Genomic DNA, 21,137 nt, shown 5'->3' on the forward strand with positions numbered 1-21,137 from the left:
GGAGAATCCCAGGGACAGGGGTGCCTGGTGGGCTGCCGTCTATGGGGTCGCACAGAGTTGAACACGACTGAAGCGACTTAGCAGCAGCAGCAGTCTTACTCTGGGATGGCTAGTGTATGTGTCAACTTGCCTGGGCCAACTTGACTGGCCAAAAGCTGTCGAGACACTTTTTTTCCAGGTGTGCTTGGAAGAGTGTTTTTGGATGAGATGAACACTTGGTAGATGGAGTAAAGTAGGTTGCCTTTCCTAATGTACGTGGCCCTCATCCAAACAGCTGAAGGCCTGACTAGAAGAGGAAGGTTGACCCTCCCCTGAATAAGAGAGAGTTCCTCCTGCCTGACTGCCTTCAAGCTGGAGCATTAGTTTTTTTCCCTGCCTTTGGACTTGAACTGAAATATCAGCTTTCCTGGGTCTCTCATTTGCTAATTCACCCTGCAGACCTTGGATTTGTCAGCTTCCATAATTGCATGAACCAATTCCTTATGATGTATCCCTTTATATATGTGTGTGTGTGACATTTATGTATATAAAACATATATATATAATATATAAAACATGTCTCTAAGCATAAATTTATATACATACATATATATATATATATCTCATATTGGTTTTGTTTTTCTGGAGAGCCCTGTCTAATATATACTCTGTACTCCAGGGTGATTTTCTCTGCTCTTAACTTCAACCTTTATCAATAGACTGGTCAAACCCAAACCTCAGTCTTTAGCCTGGGTTTCTCCATATCCAAATTTTAAACTGCCAATAGAGACAGCCCCATGGATACTGTGTAGACACTTTAAACTCCACATGTTCATAGTAAAACTCATTATCATTCCCCTAGGAATCTGCTCCTGCTTTCTATATTCTTTTTCCATCACATCTCCCTGTACTCTGATCCATCCTCAATATCCTCAGCACTGCTCATTATGAGTTTTAAACCTTCAGGATTTCTGCCGTTTAGTGCTGTTGTTTCCCAATGGAGCTCACACAGGGCTGGCACACAGGGCTGGCACACAGGGCTGAGGTGGAAAAATCCTATAGCTGGGAAAGAACTAGGCGATCTTATTCTCACATAAACACACACACACACACAGGGCAGGTTGAGGGAGAGAAAAAGACATATACAGAGAGCGACAGAGCCATTCAGACATGCAGAGTCTGATAGAGAGAGGAAAAAGGCAGGGGGCGGGGAGAGGGAAACAGACTACAGTTTTGTATAAAGAGATATAGAGTGAGAGACAGACCCAGGTAGAGGCGGACAGGGAACGTGTATCAGAGAGAGGAAACAGGGAGGAGAATGTTAGAGAAAGAAGGAGTTGGAATAACAGAAGTGACCTGATACACACTGTTCCCTAGAATTTGAAAAAGCCCCACTGTGTCTCTTGATATGGTTACTCTGGCCTGCCTGCCCACATCCCTTCCCAGAGCAACCCACTGGCCTACTGGATAGGCATATGCTTTACAGCCATAGGGTTCAAATTGCCGCTCAACCACTTTTTAGCTACGTGACTTTTGGCACTTTATTTTAGCTTCATTTTCTTCGTCTGTAAAATGAGGGTAGTAATACCCACCTTGCAAGCTTTTTGTTAGATGCCCAACAAATAATTATTAGTTCAGCCAAATCATGATAGCATCTTGCTCCCTTTACTGAAAGGGCATTTGTATGTGTCTGGGATAAATATAGCTAATAAAACTTTATTATCAGACATAAAGGAAAATTAAGAATACCCTTCTAAGCAGTATGGGAGACTTTTCAGCTACAGTCTATTAAAAACCAGCCATACTTATAATTGACAAGATACATGGAAATGTTTTTTAATCTGCAATTTCTTTTTTATCCTCTCTGTCTTCCCTTTTTACAAACTACTATACAATTGTGCTCATTTCACATGCTAGTAAGGTTATGAACTCCCAGATGTTCAAGCAGGTTTTAGAAAAGGCAGAGGCACCAGAGATCAAATTGCCAACATCCGCTGGATCATGGAGAAAGCAAGAGAGTTCCAGAAAAATATCTATTTCTGCTTCATTGACTATGCCAAAGCCTTTGACTGTGTGGATCACAATAAACTGTGGAAAATTCTGAAAGAGATGGGAATACCAGACCACCTGACCTGCCTCTTGAGAAACCTGTATGCAGGTCAGGAAGCAACAGTCAGAACTGTACATGGAACAACAGACTGGTTCCAAATAGGAAAAGGAGTACGTCAAGGCTGTATATTGTCACCTTGCTTATTTAACTTATATGCAGAGTACATCATGAGGAATGCTGGGCTTTAAGAAGCACAAGCTGAAATCAAGATTGCTGGGAGAAATATCAATAACCTCAGATATGCAGATGATACTACTCTTATGGCAGAAAGTGAAGAGGAACTCAAAAGCCTCTTGATGAAAGTGAAAGAGGAGAGTGAAAAGGTTGGCTTGAAGCTCAACATTCAGAAAACAAAGATCATGGCATCTGGTCCCATCACTTCATGGGAAATAGATGGAAAAACAGTGGAAACAGTGTCAGACTTTATTATTTTGGGCTCCAAAATCACTGCAGATGCTGATTGCAGCCATGAAATTAAAAGACACTTACTCCTTGGAAGGAAAGTTATGACCAGCCTTGATAGTATATTAAAAAGCAGAGACATTACTTTGCCAACAAAGGTCCATCTAGTCAAGGCTATGGTTTTTCCCATGGTCATGTATGGATGTGAGAGTTGGACTGTGAAGAAGGCTGATCGCCAAAGAATTGATGCTTTTGAACTGTGGTGTTGGAGAAGACTCTTGAGAGTCTCTTGTACTGCAAGGAGATCCATTCAGTCCATTCTAAAGGAGATCAATCCTGGGTGTTCATTGGAAGGACTGATGCTAAAGCTGAAACTGCAATACTTTGGCCACCTCATGCGACGAGTTGACTCACTGGAAAAGAGTTTGATGCTGGGAGGGATTGGGGGTGGGAGGAGAAAGGGACGACAGAGAATGAGATGGCTGGATGGCATCACCGACTCGATGGACATGAGTTTGAGTGAACTCCGGGAGTTGGTGATGGACAGGGAGGCCTGGCGTGCTGTGATTCATGGGGTCGCGGAGAGTCGGACACGACTGAGCGACTGAACTGAACTGACTGAAGGTTATGCTCAAAGTCCTTCAAGCTAGGCTTCAGCAGTTTGTGAACTGAGGACTTCCAGATGTACAGGTGGAGTTTAGAAAAGGCTGAGGAACCCGAGGTCAAATTGCCAACATTTACCGAATCATAGAGAAAGCGAGGGAATTCCTGAAAGACATCTACTTCTGCTTCATTGACTATGCTGAAGCCTTTGACTCTGGGAAAATTTTAAAGGGATGGAAATATGAGACCACCTTACCTATCTCATGAGAAACTTGTATGCAGGTCAAGATGTGACAGTTAGAACTTTACTTGAAACAACTGACTTGTCCAAAATTGGGAAAGGAGTACCTTAACGCTGTATACTGTCACCCTATTTATTTAACTTCTATGCAGAGTACATCATGTGAAATGCTGGACTGGATGAATCACAAACTGGAATCAAAATTGCTGGGAGAAATATCAACAACCTCAGATATGCAGATGATACCACTCTAGTGGCAGAAAGTGAAGATGAACTAAAGAGTCTCTTGATAAGAGTGAAAGAGGAGAGTGAAAAGCTGGCTTAGAACTCAACGTTCAAAAAAACTTAAGATCATGGCATCTGGTCCCATTACTTCACAGCAAGTAGATGGGGAAACCATGGAAACAGTGACAGACGTAATTTTCTTGGGCTCCAGAATCACTGCAGATGGTGACTGCAGCCATGAAATTAAAAGACACTTGCTCCTTGGAAGGAAAGCTATGACAAACCTAGACAGAGTATTAAAAAGCAAAGACATCACTTTGCCAACAAAAGTCTGTATAGTCAGGGCTTGGTTTTTCCAATAATCATGTATGGATATGAGAACTGGCCCCTAAAAAAGGCTGAGCGCTGAAGAACTGATGCCTTTGAATTGTGGCGCTGGAGAAGACTTGAGAGTCCCTTGGACTGCAAGGAGATCAAACCAATCAATCCTGAAGGAAATCAACCCTGAATATTCATTGGAAGAACTGATGCTAAAACTGAAGCTCCAATACTTTGGCCACCTGATGCGGAGAGCCGACTCGCGGGGAAGGACCTGATGCTGGGAAAGATTGAAGGCCAAAGAAGAAGGGGGTGGCAGAGGATGAGGTGGTTAGAGAGCATCACCAACTCAATGAACATGAATCTGAGCAAACTCTGGAAGATAGTACAGGACAGGGAACCCAGGCGTGCTGCAATACATGGGATTGCATGGAGTTGGACACAAGTAAGTAACTGAACAAGCTGCTGCTGCTGCTGCGTCACTTCAGTCGTGTCCGACTCTGTGTGACCCCATAGACGGAAGCCTACCAGGCTCCCCCGTCCCTGGGATTCTGCAGGCAAGAACACTGGAGTGGGTTGCCATTAGTGAACAAGCTAGGAGAGGGCAAATTGTTGTTCCTGGAATACATGTACGCAAGAGGGCTCTGGTGAGTATGATGGAGAACTTGCTTTTAATAATCATAGTCTTTTTTTGCTCTTCACTTTTCATTAGACCTTCCCCTGCATCTGGTTGTTTCCTTACAGAAGGAGATCCCAGGCCTAATTATATTGCTACATTTTTATTCTTGCATTCAGTGAATTTTCAAGAAACAGAATCAGTAGGATGAGGATGAATCTCATCTCATCTCACCTCCTCAGCTGTGGGCTGAGGAATTAACCAAGTGGAAGGGCCTCCCCTTCTCCTGCTCCCCACTGTCAGCAATCTAGCACTAACCTCCATTTGCAGAGGTTTACAAAATTTTATAGAGCTTTTGGGGGTAAAATATGTTTTTTTTAAATTTTAAAAATACTAAAAGATTAGAAATAATTTGGAAAGTCTTAAAGGTATGGAGAATTAAAAAATCATCCACAATTCTACAACTCATTGATGACTTCAGTTAACCTTTGAAGTACATCATTTCAATTATACATATAATTTTTTTTCACATAACATTTTTATCCACAACTGAGTTCACATTATACATATGCTGTTTTTTTCATTTGCAATATATAATGGGAACACTGTACCATTAAGTATTTTTCTTTAAATAATGTTAATTTTGTATAATATTCCACTCTGTGGGCATAGCCTAAGGTTTTTTTTTCCTTTTAAGTTTTTAAACCATTCCTCTGTTGCTGAGTGTTGATGCTGTTTCCATGTTCTTTTCTATTATAAATAATGGTGCAGTGAAAAGATTTAAATAACAAATTTTTATGCATTTCCATGATAACTATTTAAGGTACATTGCTTCTACAAGTGAAACTTCTGAAAGCAAAATTTATACTTTTTAAAAAGCTTTTGGTATCAATTGCAACTTCTCTTTGCAGCTCCAAAAAGTTGTGCCAGTTCATACCTCTTTCTTCAGTGTGATGTCTCTCTGTTAAAAAACTGCAGTTGTTGGTTCTCTTCTTCATAAAGAATCATATTTTCTTTTTATTAAAAATCTTTCCAACATTCTCTCTTCTAGCTTTTGCACTTATTGATCTCTAAGTTTCAAAACCATTATTGTGTTAAATTTATTTTACACTGCTTTGAACATTTTGCTGGAAACAGTTTATAGCATCTCCATGAAAGAAAATCGTGTTTACTCAAAAGTTGTGAACTTATTTAAAAGCAATATACATTTGCTGAAAAAGGAAAAAGTACTTACTGACCAATACCATGTCAGGGACCTTGGTGGATGCCTGAGAAACACAAGGTGTGATCCTTAGGGGTTTCACCTTCTCAGCTGGAGAAACATAAACAAGTTTACATACTCTGAAGAGTAATTTTTCTCAGCCTTGTTTAGATCCATGTCCCCTCAAACAGCGTCTCACTGTCTTGTGTATCACTCACTTCCCAAGAATTTGCCCAACCTTCTTTCTGTAGTTCCTATTTTAAACTACATAAGTAGACCAATTGAATGTGTGTTTTCAGATTATCTGTGCACATCGCATGCTGATGTGACTTCCCTCCCCTAGTGAAGAATTCCTATGTTAAGAATCACTTAAAGTAGGGCTCTGAAATTTACTCTAAGAACCCAAGATCTGGACAGTTTGCCAGTGAGACCTGGCTTGATAAAGCTTGAGTTAAAACATTTCTCTTGGCAGTGAATTTCCTACAGTTGGAAAACCTATGAGTGCCTGGGACCCTGATGCCATCTCTGCCTCTTTCCCCTCTTCTCTAACCTACCCCTGGGCTGCCATTCACAGGTAGTCAGCCGGCCCCTGCTCACCTCCTCCAAGAGGGTCTCACACTAGCATTCTGCTCCCACCTTTCTTCTGCTAGTTTTTTTAATGTGATATCCAGCTGATTCCCTGATTCCAAACATCTTGCTTCTGAAGTAATTGGCTTTCCTGCTCTGTTCGTCACTGTGTCAGTCCCTCCCTTGCTGTTGTCATCCACGTCTCATAGATCTGATGTTCTAACCTGTTTTCACTGGAGTTAGGTTCCCATGCCTTCTACTGAAACAGTGTTGACCACAATGCCTGGCCAGTACACTGTGTGTTGTAAGTATTATTGAATGGATTAATGAATTGGAAGCATTCTCTTGCTTGAATTTCACTTTATGTCTTGGGCTTAGTTGAGCCATGTTAACACAATATTCATACCTCATTTGTCTTTCTTTCTTTCCTCCTTTTCCAGATTTCTTGTTTTGGTTTTCTAGTTTCTCTATACTAAGTTCTGTATTAGACACTTTCTACATGTTATTTCTAATCTTCACAACCATCTTCCAAGTATTAACCGTCTCCATTTCACATATGAGGAAAGTGAGAGTCTAAGAGGTTTGCTTGTTTCTCCAAAGTTACTTAGTGAATCAGGGTTGATCTCACTTCTCCATGGAACCACTCCCAGAATCACTGATCTGTGGCTTCAATTCAGTTCAGTCGCTCAGTTGTGTCTGACTCTTTGTGACCCCATGGACTGCCAGGCACGCCACGCTTCCCTGTCCATCACCAACTCCCGGAGCTTGCTCAAACTCATGTCCATCAAGTCAGTGATGCCATCCAACCATCTCATCCTCTGTCGTCCCCTTCTCCTCCTGCCTTCAATCTTTCCCAGCATCAGGGTCTTTTCCAGTGAGTCAGTTCCAATGATCCATGGCTTGGTTCTTGAATTTCCTGCACTGCGTTCCATTGACCCCAATATTATTCTTTTTTTTTTTTGTGATAAAAGGGGTCTTTTATTAATATCATCCCTCATGCCTGATCCATTTCCCTTCCCAGAGCTAATCACATATGAACCATTTGTTGTATATCATTCCAAACTTTTTCTGATACATTTATATGGTTAAACATACACCTGTTTTTTTCCAACAAAAGTGGGGCCATACTATATAAGTTGCTTTATTCACTTCATGTCAATAACAGAAACCTACCTCATTCTTTTTATCAGTTCTAAGATACTAAGGATGTATCATATTTATCTCATCCATTCCTATACTGATGGATATTAATTAAAACTTTTGCTGATATTAATTAAAACTGTAAATAATGTTGAAATAAAATATCATTGTATAATGACTTATACACACCCATGTATTTCTGTAAGGATTCCCAGAAGCAGACTGATGGGTTACAAGCATACATTTACCCTTGGATAGTATGACCCAACTGCTGCTGCTGCTGCTAAGTCACTTCAGTCGTGCCCGACTCTGTGTGACCCCACAGACGGAAGCCCACCAGGCTCCCCCGTCCCTGGGATTCTCCAGGCAAGAACACTGGAGTGGGTTGCCATTTCCTTCTCCAATGTGTGAAAGTGAAAAGTGAAAGTGAAGTCGCTCAGTCGTGTCCGACCCTTAGCGACCCCACGGACTGCAGCCTACCAGGCTCCTCCATCCATGGGATTTTCTAGGCAATAGTACTGGAGTGGCTTGCCATTGCCTTCTCCGCCCAATATTATTCTGACTGAGCACCACCATCTTTGTCTGAATCCCAGTTGAGTATTCCCTCAGAAGGAGTGGTGAGGGCAGGACAAACCCAAGAGGTCTTGCCAAGGTCCTGCCATGAGAGATTGAAGCTGGGGACTGAAGGAGATGGAGGAGCCAAAGATATCTCCACATCTTCAACCTGAGAGAGCAGAACAGTGGTGGTATCGCCAAAAGAAATGGGTACATAGGAAGTCTTATTCCTGTAGGCTGTTAGTCAGATGGGGGTTGGAGTTCCAGTGGCTCTTTCCTCCCTGGAAAACCATGGCAAGTCTCTTAGTTTTTCTGAGTCTCAGTTTCTTCTTTTCCCTGAGCATCATCTTACCTGACTCTCATATTTATCATTAGTTTGCCTATCAAGTGATTCAGTACATCTGAACATGCTTTGTAAGGAGTAAAGCCATTAGTTGTCATCACTGTTGTTGGACATGTTATTATTAAAGTCAGATTGTAAATGGAGACACTAGCTTCTTGGGTAAAATGTGTCTGTGCCAGGGTCAGAAAGCTGTTACCCCTGGGTCAGATCTGGCCTGCTGCCTGTCCTGATACAGCCCATCAACAGAGAATGTTTTCCAATTTTTAATTTGGTTGAAAAAAATCAAAAGAAAAATATTTGTAATGTAAGATTATATGAAATTCAAATGTCGGTGTCTGTAAAGTGGATTAGAACAGAGCCAGACGCACTTATTTATGTACTATTTTCTATGGCTTGAGGCATCAGCAGAGTCGAGTAGTTGTGACAGAAACTGTCTTTTTTTTAGTAAGAGCTCAGCAGCCCTGGCCTGCCCATTGCACTGTCCTACCTCTGCTCTCTAACATTGATTCAACTGAAGAATTTCCATTGAGCTTAAAAACCGACAAAGGCGAGGAGTGAAAGATAAGGAGAGGCCCCAACAGCTGTCTCAGCTGTGGGCAGGACCTTTCAAGGCAGCCTCCAGAGTCAGGAACAGCAAGCTGCAAAGCCATCAGATGGAGTCATGTGGCCACCAGCTGACCTCATAGTCACGTTCTGCCTCCCTTGCATCCTCCCAAGAATTTCTGAACCTTCTTAATGATCTTCTGGTATGATGTCGGAAAGGGATGGTGGGAGGACATCGGCCTTATTCCTGCTCTTAGTGGAAAAGCTTCTAGTTTCTCACCATTAAGTATGATGTTAGCTGTAGATGTTACCAAGTTGAGAATTCCCCTCTATTCCTAGTTTGCTAATTTGATAAAAAATGAGTGCTGGATTTTGTCAAATACTTTTTCTGTATCTATTGATATGATCATATGATTTTTCTTCATTAGCTTATTGTTGTGATAGATTAATGGATTTCCAAATGGTAAGCCAAACTTGCATACCTGGAATAAATTCTTTGCATAAATTTTTGGCTTTGATTTGCTAATATTTTGTTGAGAACTTTTGCATTTGTGTTCATGAGAGATACTGGTCTGTAGTTTTAAAGACTATCTGGTTTTGGTTTTAGAATAATGCTGACATATAAAGAGTTAGGAAGTTCCCTTCCACATCTTATCTTCTGGAAGAGATTGTGTAGAATTGGCATAAATTCTTCCTTAAATGTTTTAATTTACCAGTGAACCTATCTGGGGCCTGCTGCTGCTCTGGAATGTTTTCAATTATTGATTCAGTTTCTTTAATGATATCGGCCTATTCAGTCTTTTTCTTCTTGTGTAAGTTTTTGCAGATGTATTTCTCAAGGAATTACTCCATTTAACCTAGGTTACCAAATATGTGGACATATGGTTGTTCATAGTATTTCCTGATTATCCTTTTGGTATCCATGGTGTCTATAGTAATGTCCTACTTTATTTTGGATCTTACAAATTTGTATTTCTCTTCTTTCAGTTAGCTTGGCTAGAGGCTTATCAGTTCTATTGATCTTTTCAAAGAACCATCTTTTTTTTTCTTAACTGAAGCATAATTGACCTGTAATACTATATTAATTCCAGGTGCATAACATAGTGATTCAGTATTTCTATACATTACAAAATGTTTACTATGGTATGTCTAGTTATCTGTCACCAGACAAAGATATTACAATATTACTGACTGTATTCCACATGTTGTACATTTCATCCTCATGACTCATTTATATTGTAACTGGAAGTCTATACCTGTTACTCTCCACCTATTGCTTTCAACCCACCTCTCCCTCCCTGATGTCTATCACTGTTTCTCCTCTGTATCTGTTTCTATTGTTTTCCTTTTTTCATTTGCTGTTTTTTAGATTCCACATGTAAGTTAAAATCATACATCATTTTTCTTTCTGACTTACTTCACTTAGCATAATAACCTCTAGGACCATTCATGCTGTCACGTTGAAATCACGAGGTTTCTCTTTTTATGGCTAATATTCCACTGTGTATAATCTACCACATCTTCACCTGTTCATCTGTTGCTGGACATTCAGCTGGTTTCCATGTGTTGCCCATTGTAAGTAGCACTGCAATGAACATAGGAAGGCATACATCTTTTCTAATTAATGTTTTTGTTTTCTCTGGAGAAAAACACCCAAAGTAGAATTGCTCGATCCTTGTGTAGTTCTGCTTTTGAGGAATCTCCATACTATTTTCCATAATGCTTGAGCCAATTTGTACCGTCAGTAGTGCATAAGGGTTTTCTCCACATCCTCACCAAAACTTGTTATTTCTTGAGTTGCATTCCCCTGATGTTGAGTAATGGGGGCTTTTTTATATTGAGCACCTTTTCATGTGTCTTGGTCATATGTATCAATATATCTTTGGAAAAATGTCTATTCAGATTCTTGGTGGGATTGTTAGTCCTTTTGGTGTTGAGTTAATGAGATCTTTGTGTATGTTGGATATTAACCCCTTATTTGATATATCATTTGCCAATAAATACCTTCTCCCATTCAAAAAAAAAAAGGAGAAAATGTCAGTTAGAAATGAACTTGATATTTTGAAGGTGTTTTCTTCACTCATCCCCCAGACCTTCCCCCAAATAATAGAAAATGCATTTAGCAAAGAAAAATATTCTCTATTCCTTTAACAATGATGTGAGGGATATGTTTATGTTCTTTTTTGCATTTTTAAATAAGAATAAAAAAATATTACTGTCATTATGTTAATACTGTTGACCTTGTACTGTATTTCCTACAATAAAATCTTCATTGTATCAAATTAACTTAGCATGAAATATAAGTAAGTTTCCAAATGAACTTAACACATGAAATATAAGCAGAAAGATGGCTATTTACATTTTCTTCTCTTATTTTCCTTAGTGAGAAGCTGGATGGAAAAGCTAAAAGACAAGGTAAGAGAAATACTTTCTTCCTTTGGATTTATTTTAGAGGGCATAGCTTTGTCAAATAAAAGATCTTCAGAATAATGGAGCTTTATATCATTATTCTGATTCTGATAGCCTGTTCAAAGATCCAGGGCCATTTCCCGGTACCCAGCAAGAAAGAAAACCTTCTCTTTAAGAAGGGATGCCTTATTCTTTGGAGTGCCATTCATTCTTCTGGAATGTAATTCCTGATATGTACAACTGATAGCATCCTTGACATATCAAGGTAGATTTCCTTTTAGGGAATTTCAGGAGTGGAATCCCATTGTAGTGGGCATTTTATGTCCCAGTACAAGGATCTTTTAAATCTGATCTTCCTGTATGAAGAATAAATACTTTGGATTTTGGAAGGCATTGATTTTTCTGACCCAAGGACAAAAATTGACAGAACTGACTTAAGAATAAAACTTTGTGATGGAAAGGGCATCCTTCACCTATAGTGGAAGGTGAGATTAAAAATACCTGAGCACTCTCTTTAGGCCCACTTTTATGTGGTCTATCATAGTGCTACTGCTTACTGAGTGACAATGAGCTGACCTTTCTAGAAAGGCCAACAATAGAAAAATATTTTCCACTCTTGCATTCTTTCTGTCATCAGCATCTGTGATTGACAATACTAACTTCCTTCCAGGTTCATGTTTTTCATTTTCTTTTAATTTTCAACACTCTCTAAGGTTTCATTTTTAGTGCCTTGTAATTTCAAACTGGAATTACTCATAAAAATATTGGTGGAATTTTGAACTCCTTGCTGTAGCCTCTGTCAGATCCAATTACTACAACCCAGCTCAAATTTCACTGGGGGTATAGTTAAATGGAAATCATTTCTACTGCCAAATAGGAGTTACTTCCAACTCACCTGTCTCAGAATATACATCTGTGGATAGTATTCCATATCTTTTTTTATTATTTGAGGTCAGTTTCTCTCATATTTGAATGATTAGTATTTATTTTGCTACAGTTTAATGTTAAAGAATAAGAGAAAACGTTCACTAGTAGTAAAATTGTATGACTATTAATTCTTGTCAGTATTATTTTTCTGCTTCTCAGTAAAATTTAGACTATATAGTTTTTGCAAATGAGATTATTTTATGTTCATACGTATTTAAAGTGATATAGAAGAATTTTAAACCTGTTGACATTAGTGGAAGCCATTTTCGCATCTGTAATGGGTCCAGTTGTCTGAGGGAGGTATAATCAGAGGACTGAGCAAGATTTGGGGTAGGAGAAGCTCAAAAATTCAGAATTGAATATATTTACATTGGTAGTGCTTCTTGCTATTTTTCAGAGGAAAATATAATGCAATGAAAAGTAAACAGGCTTTGGTAGTTTAATCTAGGAATCCATATGTCATTGTTTCTATAGAAAATGTCCTTCTGAATTACCAAAATGGACAAAAAATAGACTTAAGAAAATAAATTTTGGCACATAGCCTGTTTTGAAATTGAATGCTGCAAAGTTTCTTACCTGTATATATATATATGTATGTATATACAGCTTCGCCACTTTGTTTAGAAATCTGGGTAGCTTTAGAGGAAGGCTGTATTTTCTCTTCCTGTGGACTTCTTATCTTTTCTCAAAGGACTGGCACCCTCTCCCTGCTCTGTTTCACCAAGAGAGATAACTTTGTCAATGATTTTAGTTTTCGGAATTGAAGTTTTTCCAGCCGTATTTTTTCAGTTATGTCTTAGTTTTAAAAAATTGGAAGAAAAATAGCTGAAACTCCCACCAGGTTTATGTTTTATGCCTTGTCTTTATTTTTATTTAACTATTTTTTAAATTGAAGTATAGTTCATTTATAATGTGTTAGTTTCAGGTGTATAGCAAAGTGATTCAGTTATATGTATATACACTTTTCAGATTATTTTTATTGTAAGTTATTGCAAGATATTGAATATAGGTCTCTGAATATAGTAGGTCTTTGCTATTTACCTATTTTATATATAATAGTGTTTATATGCGGAGAAGGCAATGGCAAGCCACTCCAGTACTCTTGCCTAGAAAATCCCATGGACAGAGGAGCCTGGTGGGCTACAGTCCATGGGGTCGCTACTAGTCGGACAAGACTGAGCAACTTCACTTTCACACGTTGGAGAAGGAAATGGCAACCCACTCCAGTGTTCTTGCCTGGAGAATCCCAGGGATGGCGGAGCCTAGTGGGCTGCCGTCCATGGGGTCGCACAGAGTCGGACACGACTGAAGTGACTTAGCAGCAGCAGCAGCAGTGTTTATATGTTTAATTTTATATTGGAGTATGATTTGCAATGTTGTGTTAGTTTCAGGTGTATAGCAAGGTGATTCAGTTATACATATATCTATTGTTTTTCAGATTCTTTTCCCATATAGGTTATTAAAGAATATTGAGTAGAGTTCCATGTACTGTACAGTAGGTTCTTTTTGATCATCTGTTTTATATATAGTAGTGTGTGTATGTTAATCCGAAGCTCCTAATTTATCCCTCCCTCTATCCCTCCCACACTAACTCCTTTGGTAACTATAAGTTTCTTTTATATGTTTATGAGTCTGTTCCTATTTTGTAAATAAGTTCATTTGTATCATTTTTAATTCCATGTATAAATGATATCATGTGATGTTTGTCTTTCTCTGATTTACGTCACTTAATATGGTAATCTCTAGGTCCATCAGTGTTGTTGTATTTGTCTTCTTATTTTGTCTCGTTCTTGGGGGGATTTAGTTTAACCAGTCCCCTCCCTCTGGGAGTAAAATATTAAACACTTACTTGATACATAATGCATATGTGTACACACACATATATGTGTGTATATACATATATATACACACACACACATACACACGCACGCATATGTATCTTGGGCTTCCCTGGTGGCTCAGACAGTAAAGAATCTTCCTACAATGCAGGAAACCTGGGTTTGATCCCTGGGTTGAGAAGATCCCCTGGAGAAGGACATGGCAACCCACTCCAGTATTCTTGCCTGGGGAATTCCATGAGCAGAGGAGTCTGGTGGGCTACAGTCAGTGGGGTCACAAAGAGTCAAACGTGACTGAGCAACTAACACACACATACTTATCTTCCCCTCTCTCTCTCCCTCTTTCTCTTCTTCTGTCTAGCTGGCTAGCTAGCTAGCTATCATCTATAAAAGTCTTGTTAGTCATTGCCTTCAGAAACTATTAGAGAGTGAAACTATTGCTGTTTTGATGAAAGTCACAGAATCCTGGAGAATTGAAAACTATACTACATATTTAACTAACTCTTTAGTCAACCAATAATATCTATTCAGTTTTGCTTCGTTCAATTGTTCCTGATATTGGTTTCCCTGTTAGTTGGACTCTAGAAGGGGTGGTAGGTGTTCTCAAAAGTTCTGAATTATTCCTTTTGGTGTTACTGTTTAGTCTTCCTATATTAAAGTGAAGTTGCTCAGTCATGTCCGACTCTTTGCGACCCCATGAACTGTAGCCTACCAGGCTCCTCCGTCCATCAGATCTGAATGACAGACAACCTCCGATGGCAATGGCTGAACCAAGAGAGAAGTTTGTTTTTCTCTCATTTGTGAGTCTGGAGGGAACAGTCAGGGTCAGTGAGGAACAACACTATGAAGGTGCAGGCTCCTTTTATTTGATGTTCCATCATTTGTGACCTTTATTTTCACGGTCATCTCATGGTTCTGGATGGCAGTTAGGTCCATATTCTAGTCAGAAGGGAGGAGGAAAAAGGGAGGCTATACCATCCCTCCCCTCTTAAGAAGGAGGAGAAGAAAATGACAACCTACTCCAGTATTCTTGCCAGGAAAATTCCATGGACAGAGGAACCTGGTGGACTACTGTCCATTGAGGCACAAAGAGCTGGACATAACTAAGCAACTGAGCACACGCGCGTGCACACACACACACACACACACACACACACACTTCACAGCAGCGATTCTCATGTATAGTTGGACCAGTGGCATTGTGTCACCTGAGAGCTTGTTAGAAATGCAAAGTCCCAGGTCCCTAACTAGACCTACTGAATCAGAAACTCTGGGAAAGGGGTCAAGCAATCTGTGTTTTAACAAGTCTTGCAGGTGATTCTGATGCATACTCAAGTTTGAGAAACACTGTTAAACAAACCTCATAAAGATACTTATGAATTCAGTAGACTTTAGGCAGAAAACTTTACTTTTTCTTACGTTTTCTTGAAAACCAATGTTTCTGAACAAAAACATTAGCCTAAGAAAGGATGACTTTCTCATAAATACAAAACAAACAAACCCAAACAAAAAAACCCAACTATATGCAGTAAATTTTATCTTATAATCCATTTTTTAATGTTCAAACTGTTTTTTGGAAATAATTTCAAATTTACAGAAAAGATACAAGAGTAAGAATAGTACAAAGAACGCCCCTGTTCTTTTTGTCCAGATGCACTTGTTCTTCCCATGCTGCTCCATTTGTTTTCTCTTTTATTGGCTGTCTCCCTACCTCTGCTCTTTTTTTCTGAGCCATTTGAGGGAAAGTTGCATACATTATGGTCCTTTTACACCAAATCTCAATACTTCAGGGCGTATTTCCTATGATTCAGTTCAGTTCAGTTCAGTCGCTCAGTCGTGTCCGACTCTTTGTGACCCCATGAATCACAGCATGTCAGGCCTCCCTGTCCATCACCAACTCCCGGAGTTCACTCAAACTCATGTCCATTGAGTCGGTGATGCCATCCAGCCATCTCATTCTCTGTCGTCCCCGTCTCCTCCCACCCCCAATCCCTCCCAGCATCAGAGTCTTTTCCAATGAGTCAACTCGTCGCATGAGGTGGCCAAAGTATTGGAGTTTCATTGATTAAGAATATCCTATTAGCAAACCACAGTATAGTTATCAACTTGAGTACATTTAACATTGATATCATACTTTTTATCTGTTCTGGCATCTGGACTTCAGTCTTAGTTAACAGACCCAAAATGACCTTCATACAATCATTCTTCTCCTCGAGTACAGGATCTTGTCTAGATCATATAACACATTTAGTTGTCAGGATGCTTCAGTTTAGTTCAGTCACTCAGTCATATCCAACTCTTTGCAACCCCATGGATTGCAGCATGCCAAGCTTCCCTTTCCATCACCAGCTCCCAGAGCTTGCTCAAACTCATGTCCATCATGTCCATTGAGCTGAATCGTGATACCATCCAACCATCTCATCCTCTGTTGTCACCTTCTCCTCCTGCCTTCAATATTTCCCAGCACCAGGATCTTTTCTAACGAGTCAGTTCTTCACATCAGGTGGCCAAAGTATTGGAGCTTCAACTTCAGCATCAGTCCTTCCAGTGAATATTCAGGGTTGATTTCCTTTAGGATTGACTGATTTGACAGTTTTCTTTAATGTGGGCCATTTGTATAGCCATCTGTTGTCTTTCCTGATGCTGATATTTTTAAAGAATATGGTACTTTAGAAAACAGAATGTTCAGTTTAAGTTTATTATATGTTTCCTCATGATTAGATTCATCATTCTCAGTTGGAATACTCATGGATTCAGTTCTGTCCTTCTCAGGGAAGTAGTGTGAAGGAATGGGCACGTGCAGTATTTCTGAACAGAGAGAAGGTGCTGGGCACAATTTATAGCTTTATATGCAGATGCATCTTATTTGTTTTCATTTCTGCAGGAAACAAGTCATGGCAATTCTAAAAAAAGAGGTTATCTTCACTTAGTTTTGAATGAGGAATGGTTAAATTACATTTGAAAAGGGTAGGTTTCTTTATTCCCTTCTTGTAAATTACTTGTAATTTCAAAGCACAGGCAGATCACGCACGCGCACACACACGCACACACACACAGGAGGGAATGAAGAGAGGAGAAAGAGATTAATTGAATTTTTGTAAAGTCTACATGATTTAAAGCTCTCGAAATGAGAAGCCTTAATGTGTAAATAAGAAATATGCAAAGAGTGACACATTTTGTAATATTCATGTTTTTGGTGTGGGGTTGAGTTACATAATGTTAAGAGACCCACAGGCTGATCAAGTTGAGCTTCCAAAAAGCTCAAGTATCATCATTTGAATGTAGAGCTCTGTATTAATAAGGTCTAATCTACTGGGATTAAAACTGATCATACATCAACATATATGTGTATTTCCATACACTGAGAATGGTGATGTAAAATGAAACTCATAGTTCTGGTGAAAACACCCAGATTTTGCTATTTTCCAGTGTTTTCCCACATGGAAAATTACATACTTTTGTAAGCATTACTTAGATCTAGAAGAACTTTAGAAAAAGTTTGGGTTTTGGCAAAGCATACTAATTTGTTGGAAAATGACTGGGCTTTGTTTCTTTGGGAAAAACAGTACGCTGAGGAACAATGCTATGTTCTCAAATTAATGAAAAAAATTCCTTATTGTGCTCTAACTCAAGACTCTGGAAAACAGAACAAGTGAATGAGCTGGCTGTGTACAAGAGGACGCTGCAGTTTTGTAAGGTCTTGTCTGTTCCTTTGATTTACTTCTAGAAATATTGGGAAAGCATCACAGCCCGCTTACTTCAGCATTTTTTAGAAAACTTTTATTTTTTGTTCTTCTCTGTTTTGGGCTCATTCTGAAAGATACTGTGCTATATTAAAAGTTTTAGAAATAGTTACATAAGTAAACAAACTCATGGTTTTTCTCCTGTAAAATAATGTCTGTCTAAAGTACTCACTATAGTATTTTTTAAATTGTTAATTGTTTACGGTTTTTTTCTTCCCCTGGGTAGGCTTCTAGAAGGGGTCGTCATGGAAGATAAACCAGTGTCGTGTTTCTCCATGAAGGACTGTGGTTATTCATACACCTGTATCTCTCAGGTGTCTTACTGGCCAGGATGCAGAAATGACCCTTCCTTAGGGTGATGGCCTTGCCCTGAATTTGGGTTGGTTCTGCACTACTTACTCAAGTCCAGGGATGTGTGGAGATCACGCTGGTCTCTGGAATGGGTTGCCATTTCCTTCTCCACTCAGGACCAAAGTGTTGATAATAACACCTTGGGGATGTTGGAGACCACCATGGGTTTGAAATCTCCAAGCTCTTTTGGAAGTGCCAGCACTGTTGGCAGTGATATTTGTGGCCTCTGTCACTTTCTTCTTTGGAGCCTGGGAGAATTCCCTGCCAGCCCTCAACTTTGGTCTTGTTCACTAGGCAAATTTTTCTTTTGTATAAATGAATCCATCTACATTATATGCAACTCTCTCATCCTTGTCTTTTCTGCCTGGCCTACACAACCTAACATCCTTTTTCCCTCTGCAGAGCCTTCTCTTCCCTGCTCTCTCTAGAAGCTCTCTCTTTTCACTCATGTAGAAGCACATTCCTCTTTCCTTTCCTACTGTGATGCAGCTAAGATTGTAAGAGGGGAACCAGCAAAGTCAAGGCCCCCATTTGTCCCCCAAGAAACACAATATTCCACTGAGCATTGCCCCCCTCTGTGCCCACCCCTACACCCCTGAGCTAGACTCAGGCTGCTATTTCCAATTTATAGCATTTTAACAGTCCTGGCTCAACATTCAGAAAACAAAGATCATGGCATCTGGTCCCATCACTTCATGGGAAATAGATGGAAAAACAGTGGAAACAGTGTCAGATTTATTATTTTGGGCTCCAAAATCACTGCAGATGCTGATTGCAGCCATGAAATTAAAAGACGCCTTCTCCTTGGAAGGAAAGTTATGACCAACCTTGATAGTATATTAAAAAGCAGAGATGTTACTTTGCCAACAAAGATCCGTCTAGTCAAGGCTATGGTTTTTCCTGTGGTCATGTATGGATGTGAGAGTTGGACTGTGAAGAAAGCTGATCGCCAAAGAATTGATGCTTTTGAACTGTGGTGTTGGAGAAGACTCTTGAGAGTCCCTTGGACTGCAAGGAGATCCAACCAGTCCATTCTAAGGGAGATCAATCCTGGGTGTTCATTGGAAGGACTGATGCTAAAGCTGAAACTGCAATACTTTGGCCACCTCATGCGACGAGTTGACTCACTGGAAAAGACTGATGCTGGGAGGGATTGGGGGCGGGAGGAGAAGGGGACGACGGAGAATGAGATGGCTGGATGGCATCACCGACTCTGTGGACGTGAGTTTGAGTGAACTCCGGGAGTTGGTGATGGACAGGGAGGCCTGGCGTGCTGTGATTCATGGGGTCGCGGAGAGTCGGACACGACTGAGTGACTGAACTGAACTGAACAGTCCTGGCAATTTCAGAGGCTACTTCATCCATCTTTAATACAAATTATATTTCTGTCACCAAAACCTGATGTTGACAAATGTGCATAACCAAGTGGCTGGAGGTGCCGCCAGGTCTGGCTGATTTATTGCAGTACTTATGTAATGTATATGAAATATCCAAAAATACTCATGCGTCTGTCTGTTGCCTTCTCCCTAAAAGTAACTTTATTCCAGGTGCTACTTCGGAGCAAAGCTGACAAGAGAATTCAAAGTGTCTAAAAACCCCACTGCCCTCCAGCAGAACTGGGAAACCCAGGGCAGTGGTCTGTTTAGCATCCTAATGCATGTTTCCTTTTCCATGCAGGCAGGCTATATGTCTGGGATGTTGGTGCCCGTAGGGGTTGGGATAGCTGGAGCCTTGTTCATCTTGGGAGCGCTCTACAGCATTAAGGTTATGAATCGCCGAAGAAGAAACGGCTTCAAAAGGCATAAAAGAAAGGTATGGAATCCACAACAGCAAAACCTAATCACTTTCCCAACTGTTCTTCGCTTTTCTAATTTGCTTAATAAAGCACATGGGGCTTAATGATGCATGAGTGGTACTGACGTGCCCAGTGGTTCCGATGAGCTGCTGCAGCTGCAGCCTCGGCTTCATTTGTTCACGTGTCTTTTAAAGGGGACCTGTTCCTCGGCTTTGCTCTGCAGCAGGAGTTTAATGCTTTTCTGTTTTCTTTCCCCAGCAGAGAGAATTCAACAGCATGCAAGATCGAGTCATGCTCTTAGCCGACAGTTCCGAAGATGAATTTTGAACTGAACTGGAGTTTAATTGGGAGAGTCAACGCAATGTTATTATTTTTTATTTGAGGGCCAAAAAAAAAAAAAAAACCAAAAACAAAAGAGAACAACATTCTGCCACATTGGGGCTGTCAGGCCATTGGTCTCACTGTCTGCTGGGTAGTAGATTTTTCTTGTACTGAGCAGAAAAGGCATGCTGTATATGAACTGTGATGCGCAGTATTTGTTTTTATCCTGTAGTGAATTTTCCACAGCCTTGGGCTACAACTCGTAAATATGCAGCATACATGTTGTTCAGTAGGAGTTGCTAGGTTAGATAGAGTAAATATTTTGTATTTTCTCACAGTGTCTTTCCCTTGGTTTGGATTACCTGTGCTAAAGTGTAACAGTTCTTGCTGCCAAGGCACACTGGACTCTGAAATAGAAATCTTAACAAAGAAGAACTTGTGATGACTGCTCAACCTACTTGGACCCTTGGCTTGTGGGCCATGGCACACACTACATTCGCATCAAAACTAGCAGCAACTCGGAATGAAATCTTTTTCATCAAGAAGATCTCTCAGCGCATTAGGATATATGTAGATTTGTACGTACCTTACATTATGTACTTGAGTCTCCTGGTTTTATTATTTTCCCCCTTCCTTTTTACTCTCATTCTTGGCAAAGAAAAAAATGCACTAGAAGTAATGCATTAAATTGACTCTCAGTCTTCATGTAAGCTTGCTTTCTTAAATAGTATAATTGAGTCCAACAGTTGCATCCATAGATTCTTACATGTTTATCATTAAGAGAGATCCTTTTAGTATATCATTGACTTTGTCAAGGAGAAATGAGGAAGAAATCAAGAGGAAAAGGAGGGTAGGTAAGCTCCCAAAGCGTTTGGCTCTGCTCTTTGGCTCTGTGCTTGTGTGGCCACCA

General features: G+C 40.0%; 1 protein-coding gene across 1 annotated transcript in view; it reads left to right on the forward strand.

The window, feature by feature from the left end:
• ARMH4 (armadillo like helical domain containing 4) overlaps window positions 1-20,932 on the forward strand; it is a 153,250-nt gene extending 132,318 nt beyond the window's left edge. Inside the window, exons 6-8 of the mRNA XM_055436930.2 lie at window positions 11,227-11,258; window positions 19,789-19,923; window positions 20,165-20,932. Coding sequence (XP_055292905.2) covers window positions 11,227-11,258; window positions 19,789-19,923; window positions 20,165-20,233 — 236 coding nt within the window. The 3' untranslated portion in view covers window positions 20,234-20,932. The remainder of the gene's footprint in view (window positions 1-11,226; window positions 11,259-19,788; window positions 19,924-20,164) is intronic.
• Window positions 20,933-21,137: the final 205 nt, after the last annotated feature.

This window comes from Moschus berezovskii, chromosome 9 (genome assembly GCF_049115385.1).
Source record: "Moschus berezovskii isolate FMDL1 chromosome 9, NW_MosBer_1.0, whole genome shotgun sequence".
In the NCBI taxonomy this organism is placed as follows: Eukaryota; Metazoa; Chordata; class Mammalia; order Artiodactyla; family Moschidae; genus Moschus; species Moschus berezovskii.